General features: G+C 35.4%; 1 protein-coding gene across 1 annotated transcript in view; it reads left to right on the forward strand.

The window, feature by feature from the left end:
* The first annotated feature begins 10,536 nt into the window (after positions 1-10,536).
* LOC125657436 (uncharacterized) overlaps positions 10,537-17,293 on the forward strand; it is a 55,924-nt gene continuing 49,167 nt past the window's right edge. The window contains exon 1 of the mRNA XM_056147401.1: positions 10,537-10,641. Coding sequence (XP_056003376.1) covers positions 10,581-10,641 — 61 coding nt within the window. The 5' untranslated portion in view covers positions 10,537-10,580. The remainder of the gene's footprint in view (positions 10,642-17,293) is intronic.

Here is a 17,293-nt window from a genome sequence, read left to right on the forward strand (position 1 = left end):
ATAACTATGATTACCAGAAGTGGAATTAATGCCAAGTTCGTTTAAAATACAGTTTTAATAATGAGCCTTACAAACAAAGACAATGTTGTTACTAGCTTTGTCAGCTGGAACCAAAGCATATTCCTCATGTAACCTATCTAATTCTTTTATCAGTTCTGGTTTACTTAACACAAAAGGATATATGGCACGTACTGTGTTTTCACTTGTCTAATGCGATATTTTAATATCCCTCTTATGCTTTTAACCCATTCTGATAATGTATCAAGTTCTTCTTTTTCATGTTTAGCCAATCGTCTGGCATAATCTTCGATAGAATCCATGATAGAGATGAAGTTATGTCGCTAATTAAAAGACCGATGTTCTCTGTATTTGGGACCTTTTAGAATAAGTGATTTGAGGTCCTCATTTTCAACTATATCAACATCACCAGTAATACCATGTCCAGCTAGACTATAGTTGAAAGAAAATGAAGAACAAGAACATGTTGGTGGATTACGTATAAAATGGTCTATATCTAGGTACTGCTAAGTTTGTTTATAATTAAAAAGTTTGGATGCAAGAGTAGAAGTATAGCTGTAGGAAATACAGCTAGTAGCCTTCCATTTGAAATAAGTTGGAATACACAACTGAACCCTTTTATGACGAAGAATGTTGCTTATGTTGACGACATACATTCCTTTGTTTGTAAATTTGAGCTTAAGAAACTGGCGGCATGATTTGGAAGGAATATCATCCATAGTCCACGCTGGTTTATAGAGGCTGTGGTAGGCAACATCCATAATGATAGAGTTCAGTCTATATTCAAGTGTTGAAAAATCCAAGCATAGACTAGCCATAGCTTCTTCAAATAACGTGTGTAAGACTCTCATTGGAAAGTTTTGTACGAATATAATGTGGACCTAATTCTTGACGTGAGGCAAAAATGAATCAAATTTGACATCATTTATACTTGGTCTTTTATATGAACGATGTCCATGACTGCGTTTCCGTCTTTGGGTATTGGGACAGAGTCCCATCACATTCACGTTATTTCCTTGTGGACTAGTCAAATGTCTTACATCATATACATTATCATTGCATCCATATGAAAATGCAGTGCCTTGGGTCCTGATCCAGTGATATTCACGTTGTGTACGAAAAGGGGTGCTTAATGTTGGATTGTTTTGTGTGATAGTATTTTGTTTCTAAAATCCTTACACTCATGGACAAGATGGAGTTGTCAAGTGCATTAAAATGCTTGTAAAGAAGTTGGCTACCACCATTATTAATTTGAAAACTGTGCCCCGATATTCTTTTATTAAGTGAACCCTTAGTTTTTCTCACATAAATTAAGCCACACAGGTTACACTCAATGGCGTAGACAACGTTAGAAGATTTACAAGTCAGATTATCAAACGTTTTGGTACAGAAACTACGTCCACTTAGATTACTACTAAATGAACTTCTAGTGATCGGTATATCACAAGTTTTGCAATATTTTGCAGTACATTTTGAGGTTGACCATATGGGGTCTGAAAAGGAATTATCAAAAATATCTCTTAAAGGAACATAACAGTCTTTAATTTAGGTATAAGAATTGTGGTTTCTGTACCAAAGCTGACAATCTGACGACTGTACATAAAACAAATCTTTGATATCTCGAAGTATAATCCGAGGGACACCAACCGATCTGTAAGAGCCTGTGTCCCTTATAGAGTGACACCTTTTTATACTAGGCGACGTGTCAGCCAGTATTGTTTCGTTACTGTGTATATTCATGAAGGAACATACATTGAGCGACAAGTCTCCCCGGGAACAGACTGTCCACCAGCAGAGATACAAACTCGATGGTTAAATGCAAGGTGAAGATAACAAACAGTGATCAATCTCATAACTCCTACAAGCAATACAAAATATATAGTTGGGCAAACACGGATCCCTGGACACACCAGACGTGGGATCAGGTGCCTAGGAAGAGTAAGCATCCCCTGTTGACCGGTAACACACACCGTGAGCTCCATATCCTGATCAGGTACACGAAATTATTCGCAGTCAAAATCAGTGTACCAAGAACGGCTTAACAATCGGTATGAAACACGTCAGACAGCATTTGATTCAACGCGAGGTTGTATTGACGAACTAGATCGTTATAACGACCATAAAATTTGCGAAATGCTGACTTCAATCGAGGCTGTTGAAACTCCTGTACCATCAACTTGTTTGTCGGTAGATTACCTCGATTTACAAATTGACTATACGCAAAACAAGCTCTTGCAAATCGAATCAGTTGAGATATATAAACACCATATGCAGGTGATAATGGAATATTGCTACATAAATATGGGAAGTTGACGATGGAGAAACTGAAATCATCCCGTTTGACATACAGTTGAGTTGCCGTTAATGTCTACTTTCAATAAAATATCTAAGTATTAAACAGAAGTGGACGACTCTGTGGTGTCCTTTATTTCGAGCTCACAGGAATATAGCAAATCGACACATCAATTAAAGCTATTATTGTTAATAGACAAAACGTCATCGACATATCTTAATGTCAAATTGAAGGCCACAGTGAGATATTTCTTCTCCTCGCGTAGAAGTTTTTGAATAAATTCTGCTTCATATGAATATAGAAACAGTTCAGCTAACAAAGGAGCACAATTCGTGCACATGGGAATTCCAACAGACTGTTGGAAGACCTAATCACCAAAGACCACGAAGATATTGTTAACGAGGAACTCTAGCATATTTTTTCATTTCAACTTCAGAGTACGTCTGGTGAAATCAGAGTGATGTTTAACAAAGTAAGTTTTTGAATGACTGATCACTAGATATGAATATTTCCGTTTTCCGTTTTTGTTGAAGAAGCAACCGTCTATGATGTCAAAAAGTCTTTAATTTATCGTGAGGAATGGTCGTGTATGGTGTTGAAAAGTTATAGGTTTTAATGTTAATGATTTGGGAATAATTCTGCGATTTTAAGTTTACTAAAAATTCTTTCGAATTTTTTTTAGAATCCACCTTTGCAGTTGTGTTAAGGAGGGCCATAGAAATATGTCAGAGGAAAAAAACATTATAAACAGGTCAATTTTTGACAAATTCTATACATACAACCCTTATATACAAAAATATGGATATTTGATTAAGTGCATATTGACCTCCCATACATTTTTCACCAGACCGACAGTCTCTAGCTCAGCTGTATATCACATGATCAAATATCAAGATAAAAACGTACCGTGTATGTATAAATCGTTCCATTGGCACGATATCCAGATATCAATGCAAGTTGAAGTTAACATAACTTCGAAACACATTAAATTCTTAATTTGAAAATTGATGAGTGCAAGTTTATTGTGACTTGTAGCATGTCTAATTTTTGCATTGAATATTCAAGATGTGGTGATTTTTTGCGTATACGAAGTTGAATCTAGCCTGAAAAAACTTGTTTTCTGTTGAAGCCACAACTTCCTCCCCGAACTTTCCTTTTGCACTGAAGTTCACATGTCACATAAATCAAACATCTTTCGTGTCGTGCCAATGATGAAATTTGTATGTACGGAAACCCTGTTAAGGCAAATGAATTCATTGTGAAAGTCACTATATACGTGCATATTAGGTGCGATATCAAGATCACAATATAATATGGATATTACTTCAGCATGGATGTTATATAAAGAAGAAATTGAAAATAATTCAATATCAAAGAGAATTAATACAACTCATTTGACAGAAACTTTCACATGATTGCAGTTTATTATTTGACAGCGGTGGTAAATAACGAAAAATATTTTGATATTTCCAACCGCAAAAGGAATGTAGATAGGTACATCATGACCTTCATCACGACGTATTTTTCATTGTGACGTCATGTAATGTACCAGTGCGGTAAAGCACATTTTTACAGCACTGGTGTTTATGAGGAAAGCCTTAACTCAACTGCGTTTGATTAACACCACTTCTGGCATATGTAGTCGAACAGTAAGTTTGAAGTTTCTCCTTCACAGCTGTTAATATTTTCGTGAGGAGCAAAGATAGGGGCTTTGTAGAGCACTTACTGGATCCAGCAATGTGTCTTTGTTTGTAAGGGAGTGTATGTAGTTTAGGAATCCAGTGTAGGTACGGTAACTCATATTCATTTCACCCATTGACTGGGATATTTAATGTCTCTAAAACTGAAACATGGTTTTGAAGAATTTCATCATTTGAAAGGGCAGTTGGAGTATAACTATGATTACCAAAAGTGGAATTAATGCCAAGTTCGTTTAAAATACAGTTGTAATAATGAGCCTTACAAACAAAGACAATGTTGTTACTAGCTTTGTCAGCTGGAACTAAAACATATTCCTCATGTAACCTATTTAATTCTTTTATCACTATGGTTTACTTAACACAGAAGGATAGATGGTATGTACTTGTGTTTCCATATGTCTAATGCTAGATTTTGATATCCCTCTTATGCTTTTAACCCATTCTGATAATGCATCAAGTTCTTCTTCTTCATGTTTAGCCCATCGTCTGGCATAATCTTCGACATAATTCATAATAGAGATGACGTTCTGTCGCCAATTAAAACACCGAGGTTCTCTGTAATTGAGACCTTTTAGAATAAGTGATTTGAGGTCCTCATTTTCAACTATATTAACATCACCATTAATGCCATGTCCAGCTGGACTATAGTTGAAAGAAGATGAAGAACATGTTGGTGGATTACATATAAGATGGTCTATATCTAGGCACTGCAAAGTTTGTTTATAATTAAAAAGTTTGGATGCAAGAGTAGAAGTATAGCTGTAAGAAATACAGGGTGTAGACTTGAACTTAAAATATATCTTGATCTATTTAAAGACCCAATTTTAAGTTGACACATCCAAATTGTAAGCTGCCTGCCAATCAATTATTTAATAATATATCTCAGGTGGAGTGACATCTATCAGACACTGTGGTCTGGGGCTACCCTAGAGAGGTGTTTTGATAACAATAACAGCCAGTATCTACAGGCATTCTTTAGATCTTGAGGACGCCCAGTATACCTGAGTTTTGATAGCAATGACCTGTCCACATCTGCTATTTTCTTGTAATTCAATTGTTTTTAAAAAGCCCCTGAACAATGCAATTTCAACATAATTGTAATTCCCCCCTCTATATACCTCTACATGTATTATAATTACACTATCATAAATCAAACAATAATTTGCATAATAAGTTTTAAAACTTGTAACCTATCGAAATAATTTATGTCATCAATTTATGATACCTCTATATTTATAACAGAAATTATTCATTGAGTCAATGATAGAGAGAGATAAAGAGGGGTGGGTGTAGAATGTGTGTCAGCTACCCTTAGGAATACAACCATTATTCAAACACTATGACTACATAAACTTTGCAGAGGTCCCTGAGACAGGTCCTATGTATATCAAAACTATAAAAAAAAAAACATGGACAAGTAGATTTCTGCCATGTTCTGCCTCTGTGTATTTCTTTGAATGCCATGGGATATAGCAATTAACACCTTGGTAGATCCTGGCCACTCCAGGTAAATAACATCTGTTTAGATTAGGCTCCGCCTACATTTTCACTGACCGTACGGTCATGATATGAGTCTTTAAGGTAGAACTACCATATCTTGTTTATATATTTTTATGACAATACTTTGTATGTGATGCTATGTTGTTTGACCTTGCGACCGTCATCTTGATGTTTGACTTACTTTTAAAGACAATATCTAGGCTATTCAATATCTCCAGAAGTATTTAAGGTAAAATTTTATGCTTAGAATATAGATTTCCTTTGCAAAAATGCAACATGAATTAGAATATTTTGAATATGTAAAAAATAAATATGCTTAAAAACAGCTCAATATGAACCCCCATCTGGCTGTTTAATACAAGTAATTTCCCCAAGCGGGTACTAATTATCAAAAAAAGCCTGTACAAACTTGCACCAGTGCAGATACATACTGATGATCTCAATTAAGTGATAAAAATCTTAATGGTTATATTACATTAAACATAGACAACAGTGTAATTGCTCGTGTGAAAAATGTACTAAATATGATGCTAAACTTTTATGTCACCACTCGATTTGATCGCTCGGACACCAAATCTTTTGGAACTCGGGAAATGTTTACCAACATTTAAGGAGGTATGATACACCAGAGAAATTTGATATGGATAAGAAGTAAAAGCTATGGACAACAATATTTTGAAATTGAAAATTTTCAAATTTACTTTATTTAGTCACAAAATGCAGTTTTGATAGAAAGACAAAATCCAAAACCCCTAAGAGACTCGAACACACGATCATCGATTCAGCAGTCGACGTGCTAACCTACTGAGCTACTCAACTAGGCAATGTTTTTTAAAATGAATATACAACATTGCTACTATTTATATTTTCATCCATGTTTTAAAAGGAAATAAGCCATTATGACGATATAAAGTGTCTCCTAAAACTGATAACTGCAATTTTATGACAGTTTCTCATAGATACTTCTCACAAAATGAGAAAATAATTGTACGTTTTTCTCTTTTCTATAATGTACGACAACAGGCAATATTTATGTTGTAATCTTCGTGTTATACTAGGTTTACCTGCACTTAACGAGAATGAAAGAGGTTGGTTTAGCTCATTTATACAAATTCTCTTGTTCACTCATTCATGAAAGATGTAACTGCCTTCTTCCCATCATCTACCATTAAAGTGCCATTGTTTATAGCGTTGTGTACGGTGTTTTCCATTTTTTATCGACTTCAAAACGCTGGGTTTAACTTTGAGAGACGAATTACGATGAGATTACCGGAGAGTCTCTGAACCAAATTCAAAGATATAATTTACACACCAACACAGGTCAAATATACCAATCTAACTCTTAGCGTGTAGTAAAGAACAAAATTCGTAATGAGTTATCGTTTTTACAAATGACTGTCTGACATTACTAACGTTTCCCTCAGCAAAGTATCCGAGCTTGGAACTCGAGAAATGTTCACCAACATTGAAATCGATCAACTCAATTTAATGACAGTCTGTCATAGATACTTCTTGCTAAATGAGAAAATGATCGTACGCATTTTTCTTTTCTGCAATATACGATGACATGCAACATTTCTGTTGTGATATTCTTCGTGTTATATTAGGTTTACCTGTACTTAACGATATTGAAAGCAGTCGGTTTAGCGCATTAATTTAAATTATCTTGTTCACTCAGACATGAAAGATGCACCTGCCTTCTTCCCATCATTTACCATAAAAGTGTCATTGTTTATGGCGTTATGTAAAATATACGATGTTTTTTCTTTTTGTATCGATTTCACGACGCCGGGTTTAACTTTGCAAAACGAAATAAGAGAAGGTCACCGGAGAGTCTTTGAACCAAACTCAAAGATATAAATCTCATATCAGCACAGTTGAAATATGTTTGGTGTATCTAACTTTTAACGTTTAGTAAAGAATGCAATTCGTAATAATTTATCGTTTTACTAAGGACTCCCTGATATTACTTACGTTTTCCTCTGCAAATTATCCGAGATTATACATCTAGCATATAGTACAAGTGAATTTAGGGGGAGGGCCTAAACTTCTCGATGTTCATTCCATTATGTGTCCTTTACCAGAATTAAATTCACATGTTTATGGAGTACATCTATATCAGTAACGTAAAAAAATTAAACCAACCCATCGGAATATCATGTTTTAACAATAGAAAAGTTATTTATTTCAATCGGAATTCAAATTCAAATTTCAATATATCAGATTTTGTGTGCCAGTTTAGGTTCAATTAGGTTCAAGTGTACTTAACGGTTTAAAAAACATAAGGACATTTAAAAGTAGCAAGTTGCTCTCAAACGACCTAAAAATACATTTCAACAAATTTGAAATAAAAGAGTAATATTGACGAAGATGAACATGATAAATGTATACGTCACAGCTCTTTAGCCCGATTGTTGCATCCGTATTAGTTTGTCTTTCTGGTGGGAACAAGATTGGAATCTTCGGGGCCCATCCCTGTCTTGTTTCAATGTCACCTTCGTGTATGATAATTATTTATTTTGGTTGCATGACAAATCACGAGCTACTGAAAGGGATTATACAATACAGGTATATTTATATTGTTTCCTTTATTATGTATCCCTATCAGTGCTTTCTTTTCAGCTAGGTGAATTTAAAGCATACAACTTACACGAATATTGTACTGTCTGTTGAGTTTACATGTTTTGCACCTCGAACAAAAGATTTTTCCTTTACCAAATCACTTTAAACCAGTCATTATCAATGAGTGGCAGATATCAAGGGCAATGTAATATGCTCTGTGAACACAGTGTTTCCATTCATTTAGTAAACATTGAATTAGAAAAAAACGTATGCATGCAGTAGGAAAATCTTGGGTGGCCTGGGCAATCAATAGAAACAGGAAATCAATTATGGCGATATAGTGATACATAAATCCATACTCGAGTTAGGATCTTTTGAAGTATTCGTTATGTACCATCATTAACACTTCATTGAAATATAATAAAACGAGTACTCGTCATCTTGTTTTAGGCAAAGTTTACAAAACGACACACCCAGAAACCTAACCCGTACTTTGAAATAAATTGAAAAGAGGGAGGGGTAGTTTTATTTTACTCTGTCATCATCTTTCTGTTGGTCACACAGTTCATTCAAACAGAACTTTTTTGAGATGAAATCTAGGTATCGCACGCCTTTTCTATTATGACCGAAAATAATGAATTTTGACTGAAACCAAGACATTATACATGATCCCAAAGCACAAATGAAGATATTCTAAATATGTAAAAACATAAGTAGGTTTGATTCTTAGTGTGGAATGATAGCGTGCTACTAAAAAGATGTCGTTGTTGGCGATGTTCGAAATAATCATTGTGGTGGCAAGATCGTATTTCTAAAGATTATGTGTGACTTTAAATCTGATCAGTGTATAACCATTGCAGTAATATACTTATAATGTCGGCTAAATGGGGAATATTTTTATTTTGCTGATGGAACTAAAATGTCGAGTCTGAAAATCGGAACCGATAGTGAATATCGCTGCGATAAAATCACAATTTCAGCAAATAGGATATTTTTTTAAAAAATTGGTAAACAGGATAAATTTTTAATTTAATTTAGGGAACGTTGATAATAATATATGATACTTTATGGCTTTTCATATCTATCTATTTATCTATCTATCTATCTATCTATCTATCTATCTATCTATCTATATATATATATATATATATATATATATATATATATATATATATATATTAAAAGAAATAGAATAAACAGTACACAAAGTTAAAAAATTAACGCAAGCGCTTTCATTGTGTGTAACTTTGTGTACTGTTTATTCTATTTCTTTTAATATTTTATACCGGACACTGTGATTTTTTTAAAAACACAATTTGGATATATATATATATATATATATATATATATATATATATATATATATATAGAAAAAAACATTCATTAATCACCACTTTTAATTTTGTTAGGGTAGGGGTAGGGGTACAAAAAAGAGCGTTTATCGTAGAAAAACTGTTTTATTGAAGTTATTCAGATGCATTGTTTAAACATCATGTATGTTTAAGGTAATGGTGTCAATAACGTTCATGAAATTGTTACAATCCATCGTGTAGCTTTGCTAAACCTGGTTCCGTGAACATATCGAGATAAAGCTGTTATATGGAGCTTGTGCTAAGACTTGTGAGACATCTAATGATTATACAAATCTAGATATTTCTTTACACTATCTTTTAAAATTAACAGTTTCTTTCTTAATCGTTAATGGCAATGTAAATTAATATCAGTATGGCCTCTCTCATAAAAGGTAAAGATAACGAATAGTGATCAATATCATAACTCCGAGGGACACACACCAAACTCCTGTAGCCTATCTCCCTTATAGAATCCACAGAATGAAACCTTCTTATACTGGGTGACATGTCAGTCAGTATAATTGCATCGTTATTGTTTATATTCACGAAAGAACATATATCGAGCTACAAGTATCCTTATAAATTTCTTCCACGGCATAACCAATTATCTTATGCAACTGGATTGATTGATAAAGCTATCAACATTCTATAAATTATACGCCTCAAAACGAATGGATTTAAATGGCGATTTTGTAAAGAAAAAAAGAGTAGATGGATAAATAAGGTAATGACAAATTTATATTTGTGATGTCTCAATATGAGTAGAATATTCCAAAGGTCGTGAAAATTACAAAGATATATCAGGTTTACAAACAGCGGAAACCATATACTTCAGCTCAACGTCAGATTACTATATAGTTTCTGTTAGGTTTCATTCAGTTTACACGTGTATGTATGTCGAGTGAGTGACTGGGGTTATTTATTTGTTCTTCATATCATGACACATGATTAAATATCAAAATATTGTTCACAACTTCATATTTTGTAGATCGTATTGTAATATATCTCTTGATAACAAAAATTAATTTGCATATCTTACTCCTGATTGGTGTATTATTGTTCTTCTAGCTTCCTGTCAAGTCCCTTTTTATTTATTACACCAATGTATCACTTCTTGTTCCTGGTCGTACATACCCGGTCGTGATTTAAAGAAAGATGAAGTTTGTGGTATACTGGTACGCCTTAGTATTATTTATCTGCAAAGTTACAGCCTTCAGTAAGTCATCTACGTTACTTGTAGAAAAGACGCTATATCTATATATATTTATTTTAACTTTGCGTTTTCGTTTGATATATTGTTGTCTTTATCAGTGCAAACGATTGGAGAAAATTAGAGTGAGTGTCGATACACGAATTCGAACGATCCGTGTAATCATTGGGCGCCAGGAGGCAGGTGATTATATGTAAGGGTTTTGAAAAGATAACTTTGCTTAATTGAAGACCTACATCATAATATTATGATCCGTGCAATTATTGGGTGCCAGGAGGCGGGAAATTATATGTAATGTTTTTGAAAACACAACTTTGCTTAATTGAAGACCTGCATCATAATATTGTGATATAATATAAACTTAGTAATATGTAAAAAAAAATATTATTTCATTCAATCAGATTGCAGTAGTTACATAAATTTTACCACAATTTTGATAAAAAAAAAACTTGATAGTTTTTTTTTCTGCGTATATAATCGGGATAATTATACGGAAACCCGAACTATTTCAACAAATTAACTGAACGGTTTTCCTGCTAAGGTTTTTGTACCATTATATCATACACGTTATTGTTTTCAATAGTCATACATTACATTTCTAAAATAATTCAAATATGTAATTCGTAGAAGCTAGGTAAATAAAATCCCAATGCACAGACACTTCCAATTTTCATAATAACGCTGCATTAAAATATTATTTCATTGATCGTTGTCACTTATGTTCATTTCAAAAAGACAAAGATATCAAACTTTTATCAGAAGGTCAGGCCTATGTCAAAAAATAAATAATCGGTCAATGGTTGTTACTTTGTTGAAGTGACAAAACCATTATTTATTATAAACTATAATCCCTTCTAATCCAATTTCATCCATGGCTTGTTTTATAAAAATACCTTTTTGTACTGTATATCAATGGATTCTAAGCGTACTCTGTTTTTCCGCGCAAGGAAGGCAGATTAAGCACGATGTATGAGCCACGGATTCAAAACAAATACAATAAGCTGTTTCTACCATACTGGGGATCATCTCAAAATTAAATGGAAAAAAAGACGCATGAGATAAATAGAAAATTCAAAATTGCGTAGTTTGATATTTGGTTTATGCAACGAGTTGATGTGGTGTATTTATTCGCAAGGCTTGTCGAGCTAATAAATACACCATATCAACTCGTATGATAAACCAAATATCAAAACACGCAATGTAGATATCCTATATTTAGCTTAGATGTGCAAAACAGGAAAACTAATGTAAATTCCTTTGCATTTTAGCCTAGTGATACTTTTGATTATCATCATGTCACTGGTAATGCATTTGGGTTTCTCATTACTGTGATATGACCATTTTTCTAAGTGACAGTGCTTAAGTTTTCAGGAGGTTTTTTTTTTTAAAAAATTAAAGACTGAACCACGGGTTTGTTTGTTTACATTCGTTTTTGACGTTAAATACATGTATAAACCATATCATTCACACTTTATAACAAAACTGGATATTCTTCACATAAGGATAATAGCTATATTGAAGCCTTAACTCTGCGTTATGTAAACATAAATCGGGTATTGATTTTGTTTACCAAGAAACCAACGAAATGCTAATTTTGTAGTTTAAATATCCTCCTCATTTTCCACATACCCTTCAAGTTTCAAATGGCACAGTTCTACCCACAGTATATTTTGAAATGTGAGATTTAATATAAACTATGCCCGTACATTTTGAAACCTTTGTAAACAAACACATATCTCGATCTTTGTTTACACATTAATAAATTCACTGTAGTGGACTTCTGCCATGATGTATAATCATTTTGTCTTTAAAAACCCTTTCAAACACATTTGACAGTAGATTTCATCGATCATTAAAATTTGGGGGGGGATTCTAAAAGGAAGGAAAATAGTGTGCACGAACTGTGTAAAGTTAGACTGTATACATTACTTAAATACATCCCCTCTAAATATTTTGGATCTTTAAATAACACATCTTTATCTGTTTAACCTTGCAAGCAGGCATTGCATGATTAAAGATTTTGTGTTCTGTATTACAGTTATTATATGTATCATGAATAACATCGCATGTTCGTATCGATATCATTCTGTTTGTATTTGTATTCCTAACATCTTAAAAGTTTTAATTTTGCAAGTATGCTAACTTTTAAAATATATTTCTGCGTTGCATGTAATAAAGTGAAACGTAGCCAAATCCACCCCTCAGAAAAGCGGTTCATTTGTAAATCCCGGCAGAAATCTTAGCATTTTCTTACAAAGAAATTCTCACAAACCGATCACCCCTGAAAACTGGACACCGGCCACTTTTTATAGAACATTTGTCAACAAGCGTGTGTAATTTTCCTTAGAAATAACTGCCACTTTTTAAGACCATGAAATTTTGGTCAGAGGGGTGATCAAGATGGGTCAGGTGTGAAAAATGACCAGTCGAGCAGATGGAATTTATCCACTGTAGTTGTGAAAATACTACTGGGCTCCATAATTTATATGGTATACCTGTGATGTCCAATGTGTTAGTGACACCGGAAAAAGCCTAGCGACACTCCCAAGTTCCGTACTTATAAAAAGATGCACTGAGCCCAGACTTGCATATCCTCATGCACAAAATAAAATTTCAGAAATGGCATAATGTACCTTGAAAACTTTTATTTGGCGATATTGGCCACGGCTGCAATTTACAATAACAATAAGGGAGTCAGGCATCAATTATTGTCTTTCTGGCATCTCTGAACAATACAAGCATGAACAGGTGGGCCCTGGCCACAGATGCTCACCTGTTTGACCACCTAGTATGGCAAAATTCAATCATTTAAACACAAAGTCAAATAGGAGAACAAGCTGTTGAGCGCTACTGGTGAGCCAGAATAGCTGCCACTAGACTATGCTCTGGCATAGGCTGCACCACCAGTAGGGCGACCCGTACAATACCACACGGTTACAAATAATTATCAGAGTGTGCTTGACACGATGAGGCAATATTGAATATTCACTCTAGCCCATGTGTGGCTTTCAATTTTAATCCCCCTACCACCTTCAACACCAATTAATATCCATGTCAATCGAGTACTGGGTGAAAAATCATCAAGTCAATCAATAACGCCATAAATGACTAGGTGATACTAAATGCCAATACAGAAATCATAGACCCTCAATAGTCTATAAATGGTCAATATAAATGTAGGACAATAAAAAATTATGACTAAAAGAATGATCAATCAGTCATAGCGCAGCCATGGCCCATTTTCGCCAAGTCTCGGGGAGACCTGAACGGAATTATCCTTAAAAAGGCTGGCAATGCCTGTTGCAATCTAAACAAAACAAGGTATTGCCCATGTCAGAAAGGTGGACTTTATCATTAAAGAGCATGCCCGTGTTGACACGATGTAACTCTGGATACCTGATGTACTTCCCCTGACCTAAGCATATAAGTAGCGACATGGCTGTTTACACGAATTCTTATTCTTTCGATGACAGCTTGGTTTATTCCCCCGTCCAGTGAAGGCGTGGCAGTATTTGAGACCAAATCAATATTGTTGATGGTAGTAATACTGTTAATTTTTTCAACACAGCCTTTAGCCTGAAACGCAAGTCAACTGATTTCGCCTCTTTGTCCATTGGAATGTTGTTGCCCCCACAATATATAACTAGCATGTGAGAGGCATCTTCTACCTTCAGTAGTGTCCTAACTTTAGGGGAAATCTCTTCCAGTCTCATGTCCCCTTTGCCTTGCCAAAATATGGTAGCATTGTGGCGGGCTAACTCTAGGTTTGCACCAAATGAAGATGTTCTAGCATAGCAAAAAGCATGCTTAATTATGGACGACCTAATGATCCAAATTCTTTTTGGACCTACAATGTGAATATTTAGTATTTTTTAATCATTATACTTTACCCCCCCCCCCCCCCCTCCTCTTCCTGAGCCCGAGGCACTACAATATAGTGAACCTTATTTCCGAATGTACTTGAACAAACAATGAGATTTCCACCGGCCCTTACTAGCAATATCTTATTCGCTAGTTCCCATGACCCAAGCAGAGGAAGCTGCCCCGATGCGGAAGGAATGGGTTTTGTATACTCGGGTGTCTAATCTTAAATTACTTATAGCCATGTTAAAAACAGACGTTACTTGGTACCTAGTCACTGGTCTGCCCAAGAGGTGACAAAAAAATGGTCCTCAGATGTTGGGTCTAAAATACATGAATGATAGCATAGTGCGCACTGGGCATGTAGACTGAAGCGTAGAGGATAGCGTTATAGTTACCCCTTTCCCACCTGGTCAGTTTTTGAGTGTCTGAGTAAAATGGGGACTGTATTATTGTGTTCTAGGTAGATTACGTCCCTCGCTTGGATAGCATGGCCAGGGTCATGCACTGAATTTTGAACCAGTTCTCCCATTCTGAAATACCCGAAGAAAACGGTTGTGAATATGGCCGAGAATAGCGCAGATTAATATGGGGATTTGCAAATTGTAGGCAGCAAGCGAAGTATACTGGACAAGATATCCAATGTAAGTGGTTTCCTGTCGTCATCACGCGGGTTTCTACGGGTCAATCCGACCAGGACTTTTCTGAGTAAAAAAGATTGAGTTGAATCATGGACATTTGTAGATTGCAAAAATATGATAACCCAGATATGTAAGATTTAATTGTGTTGGGAGAAAATTGCTTATATGATAGGTACGACACGAAATTTACTAATTCGTGGGAATGGGGATACCACTTTTCTTCGTGGTAGTAAGCCTTGCGAAAGATGTTAAAACAGTCAGTGCCGTGTCACACAACTTCCTAGTATTGTCGGAAATGGAGTAACTCAAGAGCTCTTGAGATCTACGTTGTAGATCAATTGCAGAAAAGACTGGGGAATTGCTACTGGTTGTTCCTCTGAGTCCGGGAAGCTGGCCCGGAAACGTGACCATTGTTGTCGAGAAAGAGAATCAGCTTTAACAGTATGTTGACCTACGATATGTGACGCCTTAAACTGAATATTGTATACCAACCCTTGGAGAAATAACTTCCTAAGCAAATGCATGACCCTTTTTGATTTGGATGTTTTGGAATTGAGAATGAATACAAGGGCTAGATTATCCGTATGAAGGATTACTCGCCTGCCAGCTAGTTCCTTGCCCCAAATATCGAAAGTTATAGTTATTGGTACTAACTCCAGAAAAGTAATATATTCAATAAGTTCTGACCCTTCCCACTGAGCTGACCAGCGCATAAATGCCCATTGCTGGCTTTACATAGCACCACAACCTAATTTCATACTTCCCGCACTATCAGTAAACAACTCCAATTCAAAATCATTTGTCCAATCTACTGTTCTGTATGATGCGACTCCATTAATGCACTCCAAAACATTAGCCAAATTTCAATGTCTGCCCTCATTTCTAAACTGATCCTGCACTTGTGATGTGGTCTTGACAGTCCACAAGTAGCATCATATAGCCTTCTAACAAAAGCCCTACCAGATGGAATGACCCTAATACAAGAATTCAACAAACCTGTAAGGGATTGGAGCTCTTTCAGCGTGACTTTGCGTTTCGATAGTATACATAGTCACTGAGTCTTAAGCTGTTTCAATTTGTCTAAGGGTATTCTGATTGTCCTATTGGCAGTGTCGATTTCTAAACCGAGAAAGACTAAGTTGTTGGTAGGACCTAGATTTTTTTCGTGAACCAATGGGGCCCCAAGATCGGAACAGATGGAACAGAAAATTGACATTAGCCTCGCGCAATCTTCAGTACCCTTTCTACCTGCCATTAGAAAGTATTCTAGATAATGCACCACATTAAGGCTATTGGCTTGCTGCTTAAGTGCCCACTCTAAAAATGTTGAAAATTTCTCAAATTTTGCGCAGCTCACGGAACATCCGAAAGGTAGATACTTATCCACAAATATCATTCCCTTAATTGTGAAGCCCAGTGATTGAAAATAAGATTTATGGACTGGCAACAACCTAGATGCATTTTTTATATCTAGACGTGCTACTAGGGCTTCTTGACCCAACCTTGCGAGCATGTATAATGGTTCTTCAAAAGATGAGTATTTCACGGAACAATACTTTTTATCTATATGATCGTTGGTACTATTTCCAGGGGAATGAGATAAATGGTGAATTAATATATAAGAACCCCCCTTCTTTGGTACCATGCCAACTGCGGATAACCTAAGGTTCTGCAGAGGGCGCGGTCAAATGGCCTGCAACTCTACCCTATGAAATCTCCTTAACAACTAATTGAATCGCTTGATAATTTAAACCAGCCATAGATTTAAGATTTTCACAATCAGTGACAACACGTGGTCCTTGATAACAAAGCTTAAACGCATAAGTAAAACCTTGCAATAATTCTAAAGCCACCGAACCGAGTGGGTACATGGTCAATAATTTGCTCAACGTGCGCACCTTGACTGGGCTTGTTGCGATATTAGTGAGGTCTAAATGACTGGGCATGGGGGACTCTACTAGTTGAACTTGGTTGTGTGGATCTCTTGGGTTGCTGAGGTCGCCAAGTTCCTTGCATATCACCAGACCTAAAAATTTAAACTGGTGCCTGAGGATGTTTTATGCCTGATGTAGGGGTGATTTTGTGAACATGATATGCATTCATGTTTATATTGGCACCGAGATTTGTTACATTACCCCTTGTAATTAAAACCATAG

The sequence above is a fragment of the Ostrea edulis genome, chromosome 8, assembly GCF_947568905.1.
Source record: "Ostrea edulis chromosome 8, xbOstEdul1.1, whole genome shotgun sequence".
Taxonomy (NCBI): Eukaryota; Metazoa; Mollusca; class Bivalvia; order Ostreida; family Ostreidae; genus Ostrea; species Ostrea edulis.